The sequence below is a fragment of the Magnolia sinica genome, chromosome 7, assembly GCF_029962835.1.
Source record: "Magnolia sinica isolate HGM2019 chromosome 7, MsV1, whole genome shotgun sequence".
NCBI classification, from domain to species: domain Eukaryota; kingdom Viridiplantae; phylum Streptophyta; class Magnoliopsida; order Magnoliales; family Magnoliaceae; genus Magnolia; species Magnolia sinica.
In genome coordinates this window covers 79,356,566-79,376,900 of record NC_080579.1, presented here as the reverse complement: position 1 = coordinate 79,376,900, position 20,335 = coordinate 79,356,566, and the positions used below count along the sequence as shown (strand labels likewise).

At 43.7% G+C, this 20,335-nt stretch overlaps 1 protein-coding gene across 6 annotated transcripts in view; it reads left to right on the top strand.

Moving 5' to 3' along the window:
* The window catches only part of LOC131251490 (uncharacterized), an 84,505-nt gene that overhangs the window by 39,683 nt on the left and 24,487 nt on the right, over positions 1 to 20,335 (top strand). For all 6 annotated transcript variants that reach the window (XM_058252238.1, XM_058252236.1, XM_058252235.1 and 3 more), the window contains 5 exons: positions 4,950 to 5,554; positions 5,997 to 6,110; positions 6,209 to 6,322; positions 6,431 to 6,479; positions 6,894 to 7,019. In XM_058252238.1, the coding sequence (XP_058108221.1) occupies positions 4,950 to 5,554; positions 5,997 to 6,110; positions 6,209 to 6,322; positions 6,431 to 6,479; positions 6,894 to 7,019 (1,008 nt within the window). The remainder of the gene's footprint in view (positions 1 to 4,949; positions 5,555 to 5,996; positions 6,111 to 6,208; positions 6,323 to 6,430; positions 6,480 to 6,893; positions 7,020 to 20,335) is intronic.

The window sequence follows — 20,335 nt, the reverse complement described above, 5'->3', positions numbered from 1 at the left end:
AAGGACAAAGGGGTCGTGATGGGGGAACCACTTCCCTATGTGATACAAAACACAATGGGCTTGGAGTAGATGGGGAGCATGGTGGGAGAATCACTTTGGGGGAGTTCAATGGGATCCTTGGGCATACAGGGATGTTAGATGGAGTGACATGGTGCTGGAGCACTGGCCTAGAGAGGGGAATTAGGTGGCCTACGTGCAAAGTAAGGAGATGGGGTTGGCCTCACTAAAGCCAAGGGAGGTGGCTGTAGTGAGGGGAACATGCTAGACCACATTAGGAAAAGGTTGGGGCATTGACCTAATGACTATGGGCCATATGGTATTGGCTCATGAGGGAAGGGCTGATAGACCTTGAAGGGATGGTCTCTTATTTATGATGGTAATGGCTCTATGTGGCAAAGTGGGCTGACCCAAGGGGGGAGTTGTCATAGCCTCCCGGGAAAGAACAATTGTAGAGTGTGGCTGGAGGATGGATCAATGACCACTCACTTCACATACGTTTAGGAGCAGAATGAGACACTTTGGTGGTCCAGGGGATTAGCGTAACAAGGGAGTTGACACAACAGGTGGGGAGAATTGTCACGGGTGTGCAGGCTCATGACGGTTGTGAAAGGGTCGAAAGGAAGTTGTCTAAGTGGAAGAGTAGACATCTCTTGCTAGGTGGAAGGTTAATGTTGATAAGAGTAGCAATGTTGAATCTCTTGGTGTAAGGACTTTGGAGAAGATGAATCAAGCGTTGCTTGGTAAATGGTTTTGGAGATTTGGCTCGAAGGAAGGCTGTGGAGAGGTAATTGCTTGTAAATACAGTGTTCAGGAAGGGGGATGGTAGGTGAAGGATTCCTCCCTTTACAAGGCATAGGGGCTGTAGAGGGGGTTCCTTAGTTTGGTGAATAAGGGATCTAATTCTCCCGGGGTGATGTGAAAGGACTCAGTTCTGGAAGGATGTGTGGATTAGGGAGAGCCCGTTCTTTACTATCTTCCCAAGGTTAGCTAGAATTGCTTTAGATATGGATGTGACCATTGACTGTTGCTTCTCGATTGTTGGTGATGTTGTGGTTTAGTCTCTCTTATGCCAAAGGAATTTGTTGGACTAGGAAGTGAAGGACTTTGTTTGGCTTTTGGAGTGGCTTCACCGTCACAAGCCATCATTGGGTGAGAGGGATTATATGGTATTGTCCTTGGAGAAATTGGGCGTTTCTCAGTCCCCTCCTACAAGTTATGCCATCCGTATCGGAAGAGAGTAGGGGTTAGTTGTCCTTCGTTTGGTCTTTTGATGCTCCCCCCAACTGGCAATATTTGATTGTTTGGTAGGGAGAAACATGATCGTCACAATCGATAATCTTCAGAAAAGAGTGTTAGTGATCCTCGATTGCTGTGTAATGTGTATGAGGGGGGTGGAGTTGGTGGATCATTTGTTCATCCATTGTCCTTTCGTCTAAATATATAATCACACAACAATTGGGGGCCTAGAGAGGGGAATTAGGAATTAAGAGGGATTCCTTGAATTCTTAGAATGTCTTGGGTTATGCTGGGGTCCATCGAGGGCCTTTTTCTTGCTTTGAGTAAGTGGTTTGATGGCTGTAATTTGGGCTATATGGCGGGACAAAGAATCGGTGCTTTCAAAACAAAAGTGGGATGGAGATGGAGGTTTATAAGAGGACTAAATTGCTGCCTTTTTGGGGGGTTCGTCCTAATAAAAATCTTCGTTACCTCAAAAAAAGAGGGTACGCTCAATAGGATTAGGAAAGAAAGAAATACCACCTTAATTCATCAAAATCTGCCCTCATTGACTGTCATGATCCCACTTTGGCTGTGATATGTTTTTAATTTCAAATGATACTACCCTCGACTTTATTATTAATTATGGTCCCTGTATTAAGGATTTTGACGAAAGTGAATGGTCATTCTTGTCCAGGATGTAGTCACTGTTTTGTTGCTTTGAGCCTTTCATGCTCCTAATAAAAATCTTCGTTACCTTCTAAAAAAAAGGTCTGCTCAATAGGACTGGGAAAGAAAGAAGTACTACCTTAATTCATCAAAATTTGTGCTCATTGACTGTCATGATCACGCTTTTTCTGTGAAATGATACTGCCCTCGTCTTTATTTAATTATATGGTGTTTTTTCGCCTTTTTCTCTATCACTCCAACCTTTGGAAAACTATCCTTATTGCCCCCATTCGAATATCAATTGCCCCCATTTGAATTGATATTCGAAATGGCTTTATCAACAACACACAATCCTCTTCCTCAGTGCTTAGCTTTTGACATCAATCTCCTTGCCAGCCCCAAGCAAGAGCCCACCGATTGAAACACTTATTCCTTCCATGACTGCAAAGAAACACTGTATGCCTTCACCCATACTCCCTTTTCCTCCAACTTACGCTTGTCAAACCACTTCACATATTCACCAGGCCTTCAAAAAATCTCTCTCCATGTAGCGTCCTCCCCACCTCTTCTTCCGACTCAAGTTCAATCTAGAACTCCATGTCATTTGGTCTTCTAATGCACATATTGGAGCCTCAGATATTCCATTTGTGCATCAGCCAATCGTTGACCAACCACTACCGAAACCTCAGGTCCAGCAGCCCGCTCCACTATGCTTCAGTGCAAGCCATTCCTTCTACTCCGCCCACCACACCACCTAACTTGCATGGTGCCTTCAAGCTCTTCAGCCCCAGCCATTTTTATTTTCGATTCATCTCCTGACCCTCTTATATTTGGCGATTAGAATTTAGCTTGCTTCGGTACCATCTTTTCCAGCAAAGTTGGACTCTTTTTTTTTTTTTTTTCTTCTGATGTTGGCACTTTGCAAGTCATGCCAGGACCCTGCGCTGTAACTCCTACTCGTGGCTTTCAATAATCTTTTCTTCCTCCTCCCTGATATGCTGGTCTGCACTTTGCTACATTTCCCTGAATCTCCCTACCTCCGAAGGCCTTCCTAATACCACCCTTATATTTTCTTTTGCCTTCGAAGACCTTCCTAATACCACACATACATTACAAGAGCTAATCCCCTTGTGTCTCCTGTTTCTTTGAACCTTGCAATATGCCAATTCCCCATGATGCCTACCCTTGAATGTGTTATGCAATTCCAGCACTGTGATGCCATCTGGGATATCAGACACAAATTTACCCATTTCTGCAATGCTGCTCCCCTTCTCCCATCTTCCTTTATTTATTTTAGGTTTAAAATTATTAATTTTAGAGTAACATGTTTATTGATACACATGCACTCAACCAGATTACAAGTGATGTGTATACCTCAACCAGATAGCACAGCCCAAGTATCATCATCATCATCATAGCCTCATCCCAGCTACTTGGGGTCGTTTATATGAATCTTGTTTTGCCAATCATATATCAAAAGTTATATTATTGGCCATCCATCTGACATTGACCCTTCTTGTTTACCTCGGTTTGCATGATGGGCTTCCAGGCAAAGTTTTGGACACTCGGATATTTAACGAAGAAAAACCCTAGAACTTGACAATTCATTTTGTCCCCAAATGTTTGTTTCAAGTCAAAATTTAACGGTTCATGCTAACTTAGAGAATATTTTGAATTAATGTTTAGAAAAATATTGGTGAAATGTATATTTTAAAAATGACATTTTACTGAAAAAATTTCATGGAGTTGGACTTGTATCATCTAGGAGACATTCTTCAAGTGAGTTGTCTGCAAATACATAATTTTGACATGAAAATGTGAAATGACTATAATATCTCTGGAAGTCTATCGTTCTTGAGTGTTAGAAAAAAAAAACCTGAGTATTGCATTATTTACTGGTTAAAAAAAACTAATTATCATCTAGCTCCTTACAGAAACAGGCAAATTCGTTAATGTGCAATTTTGCCACTCTATGGGGAAGGGGCATTATTTATAAAATACTTGTCTTTGATTGAAGAAAATATACCGCCGAATGCATGGATCCTATTTTTTCAGGATTTGGCAAATTGACTTATGTCAGTGTCCATGCAACATGAGAAGAAAAACTTGAGAAAAGGAGTTCACGTGTCCTAATATAAAATCGAAATCAGCTGGAGAACGGATCCAATACATACATTAAGCTTAATGTAGAATGGGAGCTTGTATACACTTGCCATGCTAGCAGTATGGAGAGGGTACCATTCTGAATGGCTCTGGAATTTCTACATGGAGAGAGCTCCTCTTCTCTCTCTCTCTCTCTCTCTCTTTTTGCTTTTAATAATTTCTTGAGAAATGTTAGAGGCTACTCTTGTTCACTCCCAACTTACGTGTTATATGTGCACAATGTCCAAGTACTTCATTAGGTGGGTCCCACTGCACATTTTTTGAATGAACTGTTGGGTCATCAGGTTGGCTTGATAAATGGATGTGACCTTGCCCATAAATGGTGGCCCAGGTGATGAATGGCCTGGACGTTGTACACATGTGGCTCCCAACGATTGTGTTATGTGTGCACAGTGTCTAAGTGCTTCATTTGGTGGGTCCCACTGCATATTTTTTGAATGGACTGTCGGGTCATCTGGTTGGCTTGATAAATGGATGTGACGTTGCACATAAATGGTGGCCGAATGGCCTGGATGTCGTACACATGTGGGGAGTGTAGGATTTGAGCTCATTCTCTTGCAAGTAATCCTTGCTGTTCTTTCATCTCTAGCGGAAAAGAGGGAGGGATGGGCAGCTTTTGGGACAGAATATAGGTTTAAAAAAGCACAAGGAGGTGTTCGTATTAATGAGTTTAGGTTGGGTTGGGGCTTTTAGGTTTATGTATCTTTATATGGATTTTTTCAGAGAAGTATTTTGGAGATTTGGGTAGGAGCTTAAGAGTAAAAAACTGTAGTAGTACTTTTTAATTCTTCCATTCATAAGGAGTATTTGAAACTTTCTTTGTAAATGCCTGATGATTCACTAGATATACCTCTGCTAGTCTCTTTTGATTAGAGTTGCTGTTTAAATTGAATGTTGCACAGGAAGTTTCTTTGGGGGATTTGGCTCATCTTGTGAAAGATGGTCATACTGCTGATTCAAAATTCACAAAAGAACATGATTATGCTGATAACATCCATGACACAAGTGATGGGCAAAGTAATGGTTTCAAAAAAGCTAATATGCATGAGGTTAAAACAAATGACCCCACATGTTCATATCAACTATCTCTTCCTGAAGTCAGAGCACCTATTGTAGGACGGGAAAAAGTGGGTGTTAATGCTGGCAATGAGCTGCTACCTTTCTCATCCTTCCCTATCCAAGTGAAGGTTGAGAATGAGAACTTGGAGAATGGCTTAATTGGACCGTGCAGCAATGGTTCAGGTAGCTTTCCAAATGCTGATATAGTAGCAGTTAAGGTAAAGATGGGGATCAATGATGAATTTCATGCAGATGACTTGGACCATATTCCACTGCAAGAAAGGATTAAGAAGCTGGTTGCAAGCAGGGATTCTAATTTGGATTTCTCCCGAGATTTAAATTGCTTACAAGACAATGTGCCCTGTACTCTAGAACATGACACTGTCGGTCCAGTAGATGTTAAAACAAGTGGCATGACTGTTCGTCGAAGAAGGAAAAAAGCGGTCAAGTACATACTGTTTTTCTGCTTAATAATTTTTCTCTTACGTTCTATAGTTCTAGGGAATCTTAAGGTCTTGATGCATCAGGAGCTGTATACTATCCAGAGACACCTGTTCCATACAAGTGGGGCCTATGGTGATCCCAGATTGTTGATTAGATGTGCCTGACCATGGATGGGGATATCTCAAAAACACTTCAGATTAGGAGATCTTAGCCATCCAATCTCTGGCCTTTTCAGCAACTATTGCTGTATTTTTTCACAACCACTGGTTAATAGGTCACCAAATGATTGTTAGGGCACACTCCTTTCCCATGTCTGGATATCCAAAAATGCACTTGTACAGGCTCAGCTCATCAGGATACTATGCATATTCTGACGCATTAGGACCCTATAATTCCATCAGTTCAACGACTGTCCAATCTTACTTACAAATTACAATCAATTGCAGGGGTTCCAAGGATACGGCTTGCTCCCCATGTCCTCCAGGCTACAATCCTATTGTTTCAGTAAAATCTGAAGCAAGTTGCTTAACTCTTCCACAGAAAAGGAAAAAAATTGCCATGTAAATATGCGTGTTCTGTTGACTTTTTTCTTTGGGTCGTTATATTATGTAAAAAATTAGTTTAGCAACCCTCCAGTCTTACTTCAGATGAATTGTAGGGACTTGGTGGAGAAAGTGCATGTGCCTTATGTTCCAGAGTGTGATCCTATTGATTCAAGAAATGCAGAAGCAAGGCACTCCACTCTTCGACGAAAAAGGAAAAAAACTGTCGTGTAAGAAATTGGTTCTGTCAAAAAAATAAAATAAATCTGTTTCTCATCTTTATATTATGTATTAAATTTGCTTGACAGCTGGCAAGTTGTAATTTAGATGAATTACAGGGATTCAGTGGAGGCGGCGCTAGAGGAAGATGCCCCTGGACTTCTACAGGTACTATGCGTGGAGATCTGCAAATCTTACTTCCGCAATTTCACCTGAGGGGCTCATGTGTGTGAGATTAGAATTGCTAATCAAGGGGGCCCAACATTGATTTGGACACATCCAAATATATGCTGGTTGGATAATCCCATTCAGTTTATTTCAGGAGGAAAGGATAAAAGATTTGATTAAAATTTCAACCATCCATTTTTCCCTCCATTTCCAGCAGAGAATTTTCCAACTGCTTGTGTTTTTAGAGATGCCTATCCACTGGTGGAGCCCTCCTGATGAGCGGATCAGATCTTGCTCACATTTCCGCAAGCAAGGTGTGACAGAAAGCATGTCAAAAGTGAGGTTAGCAGAACTCCATGGGCTTGTATTTGATGTGAATATTGGGTAATATTAAAATCTCATGGATGTATATAGGTCTTAGTGGAGAGAGGTATAAAAGTCGATGAACTTAAGCTTTATGGAGAGGCAGAAGATGAGGGTGCGCTAGATATTTCTGACAGTGAAGATGGCTTTGGAGAACTTGAAACTGTGATTTCTAAGGTTCGCAGCATTTCTTTTGTTGAATATGAGACTCATTAGGAATCCTTGTTATCTTTGTGTTGCTTTCCTTGCTTACATGTTTTGCATATGAAGTATTATCTGATGCTTTATCGAAAGAAGCACCATTATTTTCAACCCATCAATGGTAAACGTAGTTCCCCGCCTGTTAATAACTGAAACTGTTGACTTGGTGGCCCCATCTTGGGAGGGACCATGCCTAATATCTCCCTGCTTATTCTTTTGTTCTCTAAGCATCCTGCCAGATCCTGTGTATAACATATGGTTGTGCGCCCCGGTGTAGGTTGACTTGAGTAGGTCTGGAGCATTGCTCGAGCGTTGCATGGGCAAGAGGGTTGAGGAATTACAACTAGTCTGTGGCTGTTGGTATTAGTTTCAGAGAGAAAAAGCCTTTGGGAGAATAAACTTTAACTAGGGTTAGACATCCAACCCCCTTATTATTTATATTAATTTGATGTCCTAAATTACATAAAATATCCTTGGAACCAAGGGAAAAAGATAAGAAACAAAACAAAGAAAAATAATTAAGTGAAACAAGAGGAGAATGAGAGACGACCCATGGTATAGAGAGAGGTCCCACGGTCCAGAAATATCTACACTCCCCTTCCAGTTGAGGCATAAATATCAATCATGGCTAGCTTGCCAAGAATATGTTGTCCGACTTTAATGGTAAGAGCCTTAGTGATGATATCTACAAGTTGAGCAGTAGACATGATAAAGGGAGTAACAATAATGCCAGCAGCAACATTCTCATGAATAAAGTGACAATCAAATAAAGTATATTTTGTCCGCTCATTAAAAAAAGGATTAGAAGCTCTTGATTGTCACCAATGTTTTAAATATCATTATTGCATAATGTATCGCACCCTTGGGATATGGATAAATATCGCTTATCTCATGGCATATATCGGTTGTATCGCTGTTGTTGGGAAACATGGGAACATTGGGAAATTGGTTGAATTTTTCAATGAAACTTCAGGGATTGTTGAAAAAGACATCAATGCATACTTAAAAATCAAAACATTAAAAAAGTGCATATAATATGAGTTTCCTTTGTAAGGGGTCGTAATATATTTGCTTTCCAACTGAACTAATGCAAGTATATTCAAAGTCTATTCATATAATTTATAAATGTAAGAAGACATGTATGGAAACACAAGCAATACATTCAAAAGAAAAAGAAGAATTACTAGATAAGGTTACATACATGTTTAATTTTGTGTTTGGATACAAAGATAGCAACTGATTTGTGAGAAATTGAGAAAATTTAATTTTTCTCAATTTTCCGCAACTTGATCCATCTCCCCCAAATCTCGAAATCGAAGTTCCACATCCATAATTTTTCATGGAAAACATTTTTCAGGGATTTGTAACCATTTGACACTGGTTTAGCATGGTTTACAACAAAAACATGGATCAAAAATTGAAAATGCTCACTGGATCGAAATGGTGGGATATATTGGCACTACCTGTGTGTTTCATATCGCACAGGTGGGATACAAGATATATCGTGGGATATATCAGCTGATATTGTCGATATTTAAAACATTGATTGTCACAATACATAGGTGAGTTTTCATTGGAAATCCCAATTTAGTAACAAAAGTTTTTAACCATAAAATTTCATGTGTTGTATTTGCCATAGCATGGTACACAGCTTTAGCATTGGATTGTGCAACAACTGTTTGCTTTTTAGTTTTCTAGGTAACGAGATTGCGTAAAAAAATATAATATCTTGTTGTAGAGCGTTGGTCATCTTGTGAACCTCCCCAATCTACATCATAATGACCTTTAAAATCAAGATTATTTTGACAACTAAACAAGTTGCCACGTCCTGGAGAAGACTTAACATAGTGTAAGATACGACAGATTGCCTCAAGGTGACTAGATCGAGGAGCATGCATGAGTTGGCTAACTAAACTTACTGCATGAGATAGATCTTGGTGAGTAATACTCAAATATATTAACCGACTAACCAAACACTGGCATGTGCGAGGATCATCAAGAAGTTTGCTATCATCAACCTAAAACTTTTTACTAATCTTTAACGGTGAATTAATAGGGTTAACACCAAAATTACCGGTTGAAGGCATATTTTCATTGAGATAAAATGATACACTTCTTAGAATGAGAGACTTCAATTTCAAGAAAGGATTTTAGCGGCCCCAAATCTTTTTTGTAAAAAAACCTGAGATAGAGTTTCAACTTAGAAATTATATTGACATCAACACTTGTAACAAAGATATCATCCACACATACAATAATGATACCCTGTATACGCTGCTTAACAAATACAGAATGGTCAAGAGTGTATGTGACTAAATCCAATACGAATTAGGGTCCCACTAAACTTCTCAAATCAGGCTCAATGAGCTTGCTTCAAACCATATATAGCCTTTCTAAGACGGCATACTTTTATTCCTCTACCTTTCTAGCAAAACCAAAAGGGGGAAGCATATAAATTTCCTCAATCCGATCACAATTTAAAAAATACATTCTTAACATCTAATTGGTGCAAAGATTAATTCAAAAGTAACAACAAGAGAAATTACCACTGACACCGTATTCATCTTAGCAACTGGAGCAAAAGTCTCAGAATAATCCTCTCCAGATGTCTATGTGAACCCTTTAGCTACAAGACAAGCTTTATATCGAATTATACTACCAGCTGAGTTAAGAGCATACATATGCCTGGTGACAACCCACCGAATTCTTCCAAATTGGTAAATCAGTCATCTCCCATGTATGTTTTCTCTCAAAGGCATCCATCTCCTTCTACATAGCTTGTTGCTATGGAGGAGAATTAAGAGCCTCTTTAAAATTTTTAGGAATAGTGGAAGAACACTCAGGACAGAAACAAAGGACTTGTGAACAAGAATTAAAGAATGATAGAAAATGGAACTTTTTATAGGATGAGAAGTACATTGTCTTTTGTCTTGTGCGTGTGCGTGTGCGTGTCTCCGAGAACAAGTCTAAATATGGATCAATATAAATAGGCAAGTTAGTAGTAATGTTATTGGTACTTGTTACTAAAGGAGCATGCTTCGTGGTGACCTGAGGAGGAATTGGAGTATGAACATTCTTCTTTCTTACACTTTTAAGTCTGGTTTAGACGATTGTGAATCTTAAACAGCCTTATCTAAATACACAATCAGGTTTAGAAAGAACAAAAACAGTCGGACCATACTCATGAACATGAACTGGAAGAACCATAACAATGTGCTCTCCCTGACCTGTGAAAAAGTATGGAGTGTCTTCAAAGAGCTTAACATCCATGGAGAAACCACTTTTCAATGACTAGATCAAAACACTTATACCCCTTTTTGTGGAAACGAATATCCTAAGAAAATGCATTCGACGACCTGACTTGACAATTTATTTCAATGAGGATCAAATATTATAAAACCCGTGATGGGATTTTAGGGAGAGGATAAAATGTTAAAATTATTGAATAAGAGACCAACCAAGAAGAAGCTTAATAGGCAAAGAATTAATCAAAATACCACACAATAAGGATAATATCTGACAAAAAAAGATTTAGGAACATAAATATCAATCAGAAGAGCACAAGTCTATGAGATGCTAATTCTTTCTTTTAGCAATTCCATTATGTTGGAGGGTATATGATGAGGACTTAGAAAATTAGATGTTAATGTATCGGGCTAATGTACTTGTTGAGGAGTTTTGGGATTGATTGGAGCCTGGAAAGGGGCCAAATATCTTCCTTAATTGGCCAAGTTCATAGACGCTTCATGGCACCCGTGGTACACTTTTTGGTTAAAAAAAGGGTCTTTTGGTGGCATTTACCTTTAGTTCCAAATTATCTTATTTTTGGACGAATTTTGGTTTATTTTTTGCTTTGCTTATGTCTCACTTAAGTAGATAGGGTTATTTTAGTCCTTTCTCCTTTAAAATAAGATTGTAGGGTAATAACATCCAACCCTAAAGTTTATGCTTGATGGAAGGCCTAGATCAGTGCTAGGGCTTCTTTTTTGTTTTCCTTCATATAAAAGCTCAATAAACAGAAGATGTCCAATAGCTTTTGAGACATTTTGATCTTCTCTACAAGCCTTGGGCTAGGGTTTGTATGATTACATGTTTTCACAGGTAGGGCGTGTGATTTAGGCCATCAAAACAAGTGAGGGCTTTGATTATTCATTGGTTATTGTATTGTTTTTCTTTTCTTTTCATGTGGAAGAATCTCTATTCTTGGATTGGGTGTGTTTGGGCATGATTTGGTCCTAGGGTTTGATATAATTGCGTGTGGTTGACAGTTCTCATTCGTGTGCTACACCACATTTGGTATCAGAGCCTTCGCTTCCGTTATTATTTCGTTCTTGTGTGAGCTTCTTATTCTACGATTATGCCACTTAGAGGTAGAGTCTTTTTTTTTTTTTTTTCAAAAGAAGAGGGCTCTTGCCACTATACCATTAATCACAAGGAAATATACAGCTCAACGGGTGTGCCCCTACAAAAGGAAACAGGCCACACCCCTGAAAAGACAAAAATAGGAAAAAGCCGAAAGTATTTCGGGAAGGGCCAGGGAAAAACATACCCTGCCTATCTTATCTATACAGTTATCGAGTTGTTACCCTGACATTGCCAAGCCCCACTCTATCCAAAAGGAGATTACCCCTTACCTCCCAGGGGAGGGAGAGGATGTCGCGGAAGAGGGTATCAGATTGGTTCTTGCTTCTTGATTTGGCCAGCCCATCTGCCGGGCTGTTGGCTTCTCTGGGGATGAGAGAGGTCCTGAGCAAGATCCTGCCATTGAGGTTCTTAATCCTTGTCATCTAGTAAGACCACTTCCAGGCAATGGAGGACTTGTCAGAGATACAGTCCATTACCCATTTCGAATCCGATTCGAGCAGAACATTGCTCAGCCCGAAGGATATGCAGAGTCTAATCCCGTCTAACACGGCCCGGAGTTCAGCCAAATTGTTAGTCGCATTCCCGTACCCACAGCAAAAGGCAAAAATTAGGTTTCCATTGCTGTCCATGCAGACGCCACCGCTACCAGCGGGCCCTGGATTTGAAAGGGCTGAACCATCGACATTCAACTTAACATAGCCGAGCGGAGGCCTGGCCCATCTGACAATCTCGACTCGCAAGGGGCAGTGGTGAGGAGAATGGCAAGCCGCAGGGGTTAGAGGGACAAGAGATCAAACCAGCGAATGCCTTAGGCCTAAGGAGGCCACGTGGAAGGCGAGGCTTCTCATGATATTACTGATCACAGTCGGAGGATGGATTGGACGATCATCAAACCTAGCCCCATTCTTGGGTTTCCAAACTTCCCAGAGAGCGAAGATGGGGGCTAAACGAAGGGCCACCAGGACACGGAAGAAAGGGAGAGGCCGCATCCACCACCAGTGGAGGCGATCTGCAATAGATCGGTGAGTTGTAAGCGAGACACCGAAGAAGTTTGGGATCCATCTCCAAATTTGCTTGGCCAGCTCGCCAAAAAGGAAAAGGTGCGAGAGACATTTAGACGAAGGCCTGGAGCCGATGGAATCTTGACAACATACGCATTTTGAAACGAGCGGAACTCTTCTCCTCTGGATATCCTCATCAACCGGCAGAGCTCTATTCAGAGATCTCCAAAGGAATAAGGGAGATTTTGGGGGGAATGTTCGGGTGCCAGACCCACCTGGCCCACTCCCTTTTCTGCCCTTGGGACCTGACAACGTCCCAAGCAGACCGGACTGAGAAGGAACGAGTTGGAGAAAGAGGCCAGATCGGGGAGGTTGCCGCTGATGATGTGCAGAAACCTTCCCGCTGAATGTGGACCACAATTTCATTGGGGAAGCCTGAGAGGGGCATCCTGCCGAAGGCCATTTGCGTCCAGAAAATCAGCTACGCGAAGCCCGCTGAAGGCAGAAGGAATGACAAGAGAATCCAGAGAGCGCAAAGGCCCCAACCCAGACCAGTTACAGTCCCACATGCTCATAGTACCCTGCCCCACTTCCCACTGGACGAACCTAGCAATTGTCGGGAAGAGACTTTCCAAGCGCTTCCAGAGAGGGGAGGCACCAGCAGCAGCGCTAGTGGGATTTGCTGAAGGGCCGCCGAACCGATATTTTGACCTGACAAAATCCGCCCATAGGGATTTCCCGTCGCCATATTTAATAGTCCACGCCATTTTCAGGTGGAGGGCCCCCATCACATCCTTGAAACCCCTGATCCCAAGGCCCTCCTCCTTGGGGGATGTGATGGATCCCCATTTCTTCCAGTGCATCTTCCTCTTGCCTTCCTTCCATCCCCCAAAAAAATTTGCATAGGAATTCTCCAGATTTTGAAGCACTATTTTCGGCATGATAGTGGCTGCTGGGGAGTGGACCGGGATCCCAGACAGGACAGAGGAGATGAGCATGTGTCTCCCAGCCTGGGAGAGCAGCTTTGCATTCCACCCATGGATCTTGGCTATCACTTTACCGAGCAGGGGGTTGAAGAGACTACATAACACCCTCCCTTTGGCCATAGGGACTCCAAGATACGAAAAGCTGGTTAAAGATTTCCAAAGCCCAAGGGTCCCCTCTATCCGCTTGACCCTAACAGAGGAAAGCTTTGGCGAGCAGAGAAAGGAGCTTTTTCTCAGATTGATGCGTTGACCTAACAATGCCTAGAAATTAGAGAGGAACGACCGGACCTGGACTAACGATCGGATGGACCCATTCGTGAATAAATGAGTATCATCGGCATAGAGCAAATGGGAGACCTGCCGGCATCCTTGCTTCAACTTGAAAGGCGAGCACAGACCATTAGAGACCAGCTTGGAGAAACCCCTGCTAAGAACTTCAGCAACGAGGATGAAAAGGTTGGGAGAGAGGGGGTCACCTTGCCTCAAACCTCTTGAAGAGTGAAAGAAACCGCAGGAAACGCCATTGATAAGAACTGAAAACCAGCACCGACTCCAGCAGGATTCCACCATCTGAATCCAGGAGGGGTAGAAACCAAACTTTTGCAGGACACGTTTCAAGAAGCCCCACTCGACTCTGTCATAGGCCTTTTCAATATCGATCTTCACGACAAGGTTCCCTCCCTGAACCTTTCTGTCGATATCTCTGAAGAGCTCTTGGCAAAGAGCTATGTTTTCGGCAATGGACCGACCTCTCACAAAGGCCCCTTGTTCAGGAGAAATCAGTTTTGGAAGCAGGGAATTGAGCCGACCCACAATCACCTTGGCGAAGATCTTATATATAACGTTGTAAAGACTGATCGGCCTGAAGTCGGTGAAGGTTTTGGGCCCAGGGGCTTTAAGGACCAAGCAGATCAGCGTGGTAAAGAAAGCCCGGGGGAGGCTGCCACCTTGAAAGAAATCCACCACTGCATTATGAATATCGACCCCAATCGTATCCCAACAGCCAATGAAAAAAGCAGCTGACATCCTGTCCGGCCCTGGGGCACCATCTCTAGGGAGAGCAAAAACTGCATCTTTGACTTCGACAATGGAAGGGAGGCGCATGAGATCAACATTGTCTTAGGCGGAAACCAAAGAAGGAATGCTATCAAACAGCCCCCCCGGGTCCTCAGGAGGCCGGGAAGGGATAACCGAGGAGAGAAGGCCTTTGAAGAAATCCGCAGCTTCCGCCTTAATCACATCAAGATCCGAGGTGGATTCTCCAGATTGGAGCTGAATAGTCTGGAGATGGGATCTTCTAGCTCTATCTGTAGCCGAGAGATGAAAAAATTTTGTGTTCCTGTCACCCTCAAGCAGCCAGTTATTGCGGGCCTTCTGCTTCCAGAAGATTTCTTCGGCTAGTTCTAAGTTAGCCAGCTTCAGTCAAGCCCCAACCAGCTCTGCGGGGTTGACATTTGCAAAGGAGGATTGAGCTACAGCCTCTAACCCATTCAGCTCCTGTTCAGCAGCCTTAAGCTTGTGTAACACGTTGCCAAAAATGTGCATGAGAATGGATGAGGAAGACAAATCCGAAAGAAGAGAGATTTGCTATGTTAGAAAGGCAAGTGCAGACCATCTGCCAATAACTTGCTACACTGTTAGGTGAGGGTTCGAATCCCCTCCTTGGCTTTACCCGATACATGTGGTTGTGGGTGATTGCGTGTATCCGCTGGGATTAGTCTCACTTCAAAAAGAGGTGGGGACACCTTGTGTCTTAAAAAAAAAAAAAAACTTGCTACACTGTTAGTGAGGAATGAACCACCGATTCAAGAAGACGATGATAATAAGTCTAGTGGGAGTGACATTAATCCTTTCCATCGTGAAGCTCTGTTGTTAAGTTGCGACAAGCGGGATGAGGGATTGTTATGGTTGAAGTAGGGTGGAGTTGGAAGTGAAGGTGGGAGTCTTTGAATATCATAGTACAATTTTTTGAATTGGATTGTTGCTGTGGAGAGGATGTGGACGAAGCAAAAAAAGGTGAAAATAAGTGCCATGAAGTTGAAAGGTAGAGCTTCTGTGTGGTGGGAACATGTTAAGGCCACCTGAGAAAGGATTGCAAAGTCCAAGGTGAAAACATGGAAGAAGATGAAGTCTTTCATGAAGGAGACCTTTCTACCCATTGACTATTTGCGATCTCTTTTCCAACAATTACAACATATCTGACAAGGGGACAGGATCGTAGTGTAGTACGCAAAAGAGTTCTCTCATTTGGTGGCTCGGCATAATTTATCCGAGATCGAAAAGCACCTGGTTACTCGTTTCCTAGATGGGTTGCAACCCACCATTGTGGATTGGTTGGAGATTCAGCTAGTGTTTATTGTTGCAGAAGCATGGTGGCAAGCCACCTTGGTTGAAAAGATGAGTAAAATTAGGTATGGTCGCATGGACACTTCTAAGCAATCAACTTGTATTCGGGGTAACAATAGTAAGGTTGAAGGGGATTCGAGTTTGGCCAAAAATGTCACTGTAGTGTCTGGGTCACGAGTTTTGAATGATAGGGCAATTGGATGAGCAAATTAGAAAATATTCAGTGTTGTAAATGCAACGGAGTTAAGTCTGAGATGGAAGTAGGAGAAAGTAGCAAAGGGCAAGAAGAGGGAGGTAACACAGCAGAAGACCCTCCCGAAGAAGGAGAGATAGTAGGTGGGGACAGGGAAGAAGATGATGATACCAGCTGGGTTTAGGTGGCCAAGAAAAAATCTCGTCCGGCAACAACCATTCAAAGGAAGAAGGACGTTGCAAGCTACCCCACTCTCTACGTTAAGGGGTTCCCAGAAGGATGGTGGCCCATAAACTTCGCCAGACTATTCGGAAGAGCTGGCGAAGTGATGGACATAGCGATCCCCAAGAACAGAGCTATAGGTGATACGCGTGGATTTGCCCTGGTGCGAATGGGTTCTATGAAAGAACTGCATAGGGTGATAGATAGCTTAGACGGTGTAAGCTTTGGAGGGAACACGATGCACGTCCAGAAAGCGAGATATGGCCCGGAACTCAACCGTAGACGATTACGGCAGGGGTCTCTTTCTGCCCAAGGCTAGTAGCGGGTAGCGTCGAAACGTCAGCATCAACCCATTCCTTCCCATGGCAAGATGGTGAGCTCCATCTCTTTCAAGGAGGTCCTCGTAAACGCAGCGCAAAATACTCATGCCTATAGCAACGATAAGGACTGTCGAGCCCAAGGCACTGGCAGAAGAGAGGACATCACAGAGGGGAAAAACAAGGGATTGGAGGAAGGGGAGCTTATTTATATATACCAAGAAGCGTTAGACAAATACAAGATGGGGTTGAAGGATACAGTAGTGGTGATGACCAGAGCTAACTCCTCCATTCCAGAGGTCAAAATCTGGCTACAGGAAGTCGGAGGGTTAACAGCAGGATCCTACAACATTAAACCTATAGGCTTCAATGAACTATGGGTCACGCCGTCTTCGGGGTCTTAACTCCGATTTCCTTCTGATGGTAGCTGCTCGTCACGTGGAAGGTCCGATGCAAGGCATAATGAGGTGGGATCAGTTTTTCGCATTCGGATTTGAGGAAGTGTGGTTTTTGGTGTGGTCGGTCGCTCTAGAGCTATGGAATAAAGATGTTTTCTTGCAAATAGCGTCCCGCTTAGGTGATCTGATAGAGATCGACCCTAAAACCAGATCGGGAGAAGAGATGGGAGTCATCAGGTTCCGCATCAGGAGAAAGAAAGGTCTGTCGGCGCCCCATTCCATCAAGATCGTCGCTGACGAGAGAACTCTGTTGCTACCGGTTCAACAAGAAGTTGCCTATTCTCCCATTGCCAGATGGGGAGACATCTGGAGGAGGAAAGAGAGGGAGACAGACCAGCTTCAGAGGGGTCTCGAGGGTGGTAGGGAAGAAGGTGCACATCTGTGCATCTCCGTCGGAGCACCGAAAGGGCACGGGACACCTGTTTCGATGATCCGCAGATCACATCCGGCCAGAGTTCTCGATTCTGCAGCTCTGACAACTTACGGGGCCAACGCGTGGCATCACAAGAAGGTAGCTTCTCGACCTCTTGCTGACAGGTGCTCTCTAGCGACCGTACGATATGAGACGGGCTTGGATGGCCAACATGCAACGTTTGACACGCGTCTGTCTTTGAGCGGTTGCGATAGGATCAGGACGAAACGCGATTGCCTCAGTTTTCGACACACGTCTGAGGAGACGCTGACGGTAAACCCCTTTTCAGATCTGTGCGGTTTGGACACGTGTCGCCAAGGGACGGAGCAACGACCCTGAGTTGAAGACACGTGTCCCCCATCGGGTGTAGCCTCAAGTAGGAAAGGAAAATCTATTCTACTCCCGGCCTTAGCGTCAAGCAGCGACGCGAGCGAGCTGGCACGTTCGGACTACTGCCGTGTCATGAGTAGAGAGGCCCGGGTAGGTTTAATCAGACTCGATCCTTTCCCCGACTCGGCTTTCCTAGACGCGGGTTTGTTCAACCTCAACATCCTCCCGTTCGAGAGAGATGCCATCACTCCTTCCAGTCAGAACCTGCTCGACTACTCTGACCAGGTAGATGGCAGCTTAGTGACTTCCTCTCCGAACTCAGATAGGCAACAGATATGGACGACGACAACCCAACGCCTCATTCCCCTTGCCTCTCCTCTTTACGGGACGCAGACCAGGCCTTAACGCTGCTCTTTCAAGAAGATTCAGGCGAAGAGATTATTGACACTGAACCGTTGCAGATGCGGGTAGGCAGCTCCACGGCGGGCATGGCAGAAGACAGTATTGTCCTCCATGTCATGCCAAGTCAGAGAAGCAAGATGACATATGACATCCAGAAGAAGAGGTGGCTCCGAGATGCCCTGGGTCATATAGGAAGAACTATTGGCCTCACAGTTGGACATAATCCGGAGGACTTCATCACCCTCTTCCACTGTATAGAGGCGTGGGGTCGTCCTATCTCTCGTCTTTTTACCTCTGTGTATGGCCCCAACTTAGCAGCTAGAAGAGCTGAATTATGGGAGGAGCTTAATCAAACCAGGACGCTTTTAGTGGGCCGTGGTGCATCGGTGGGGACTTTAATGTCATCCGTTATGCAGAAGAAAAATCGAGTGGGGGGAAAGTATCGTCGGCAATGAGAAGATTCTCGTAGTGGATTAACGAGCAGGCTCTGATTGATCTCCCCCTCAATGGTGCTAGATTTACTTGGTCGAACGATAGAGCAATTCCCATTCGTGCCAGGCTGGACAGATTTCTAGTTTCTTCAGATTGGCTAGAAGCCTTCCCCATGATTTGTCAATCCCTGCCCCCTAGACCTACGTCTGACCACAACTCTCCTCCTTAGTGTGCAAGAGGATGACTGGGGCCCTAAGCCTTTGAAGTTCGATATTTCCTGGTTCAAGCGGGAGGGCTTTCACCAGATGGTGTTGGAGTGGTGGAAGGGGATCTCGGTAGAAGGTTTCGCTAGGTTTCGGTTGTTTAAGAAGTTAAAGATTCTGAAGGGTAAGATTATAGAATGGAAGAAAGAAGTCCTAAGCAAAAGACAGTTAGAATCTTTGGCTATTTTGGAAGAGATCTTGGCAGCAGAAGATGGGCTAATGACAATAGAAGACTGGAATTAGAGGTCCAATCTTATCCATACCTACTCCTCCAGAATTCTTGAAGATGAAATCTCCGGGAAGCAGAAATCGCGGTCCTCTTGGGTAGCGGAAGGCGACAAAAACACGAAGTATTTCCATTACATAGCAAACGTTCGGGCGAGGATTAATAAAATTAGAGTTTTAGAAGTTGATGGGGTTAGTATTGAAAGTCAGGAGCTCATTTCCCAGAAGCAATCGAATACTTCAGAAAGCTTCTTTCCAAAGACGACTGGGTCAGACCGAAGCTCGGCAATCTTCAGTTCCGGCAACTTCCCGTCGAGGAAGCCAGTGGGTTAGAATCTCAGATAACTGTTGCTGAAGTTAAGGAGGCTATCAAGGCCTTAGCAGGTGACAAAGCCCCTGGGCCAGACGGTTTTCCTATGCTCCTTTTCCAGTCCTTTTGGGATATGCATCAGGGAGATATTATGGCCTTTATCCAGGAATTTCAAGGCCGAAGCTGCCTGTCTAAAGAGATGGAGCGTCCTTCATTGCCTTGATCCCAAAGATCCCGGGAGCTGTGGCCTTGAAGGATTTTAGGCCTATAACCTTGATAAGAGGCCCGTACAAGATCCTAGCGAAAATTCTTGCGTCCCGGCTAAGAAGGGTGGTGGGGTACATTATTTCAGATAACCAAAGTGCTTTCGTTCCAGGCAGACAGATAGTTGACTGCGCCCTGATTGTGTTCGAGTGCCTCGACTCCATCAATAAAGCCAAGTATAAAAGTGTTCTTTGCAAGTTAGATATCGAGAAGGCCTACGACCACGTCGATTGGGATTTTCTGATTTACATCCTCCAGTGCATGGGTTTTGGCGAGAAATGGTGTGGGTGGATCAAAGCTTGTGTGGGGTCAGCCTATTCCTCGGTGCTTATTAACGGGTCCCCCAAGGGCTTTTTTGCCAACTTTAGAGGGCTCCGCCAGGGAGACCCCCTGTCTCCTTTTCTCTTCTTAGTCGTGGGAGAAGACCTGTCTAGGATGTTGTCGAAAGGCATAGAGGGCAGCATTATCGGAGGCTGCCAAATCAGCGGGCTGGATCCTATCTCCCATGTGCAGTATGCCGACGACACTCTTCTTTTCTGCGAAGCTAACCAGGAGAAGGCCAGTAATCTTCGAACCATCATCCGATGTTTTGAGGTGGTTTCGGGCCTTAGGATCAATTTGGCCAAGTCCATGATTTTTGGTGTTCACATGGGTGAGGAGGAGCTCGACGAATTTGCAGCTATATTCAATTGCGCGACTGGGTCTCTTCCTACTATGTTTGTAGGTCTCCCCCTCGTTGTGGGTAAGCCGCCTAAGTTCATGTGGG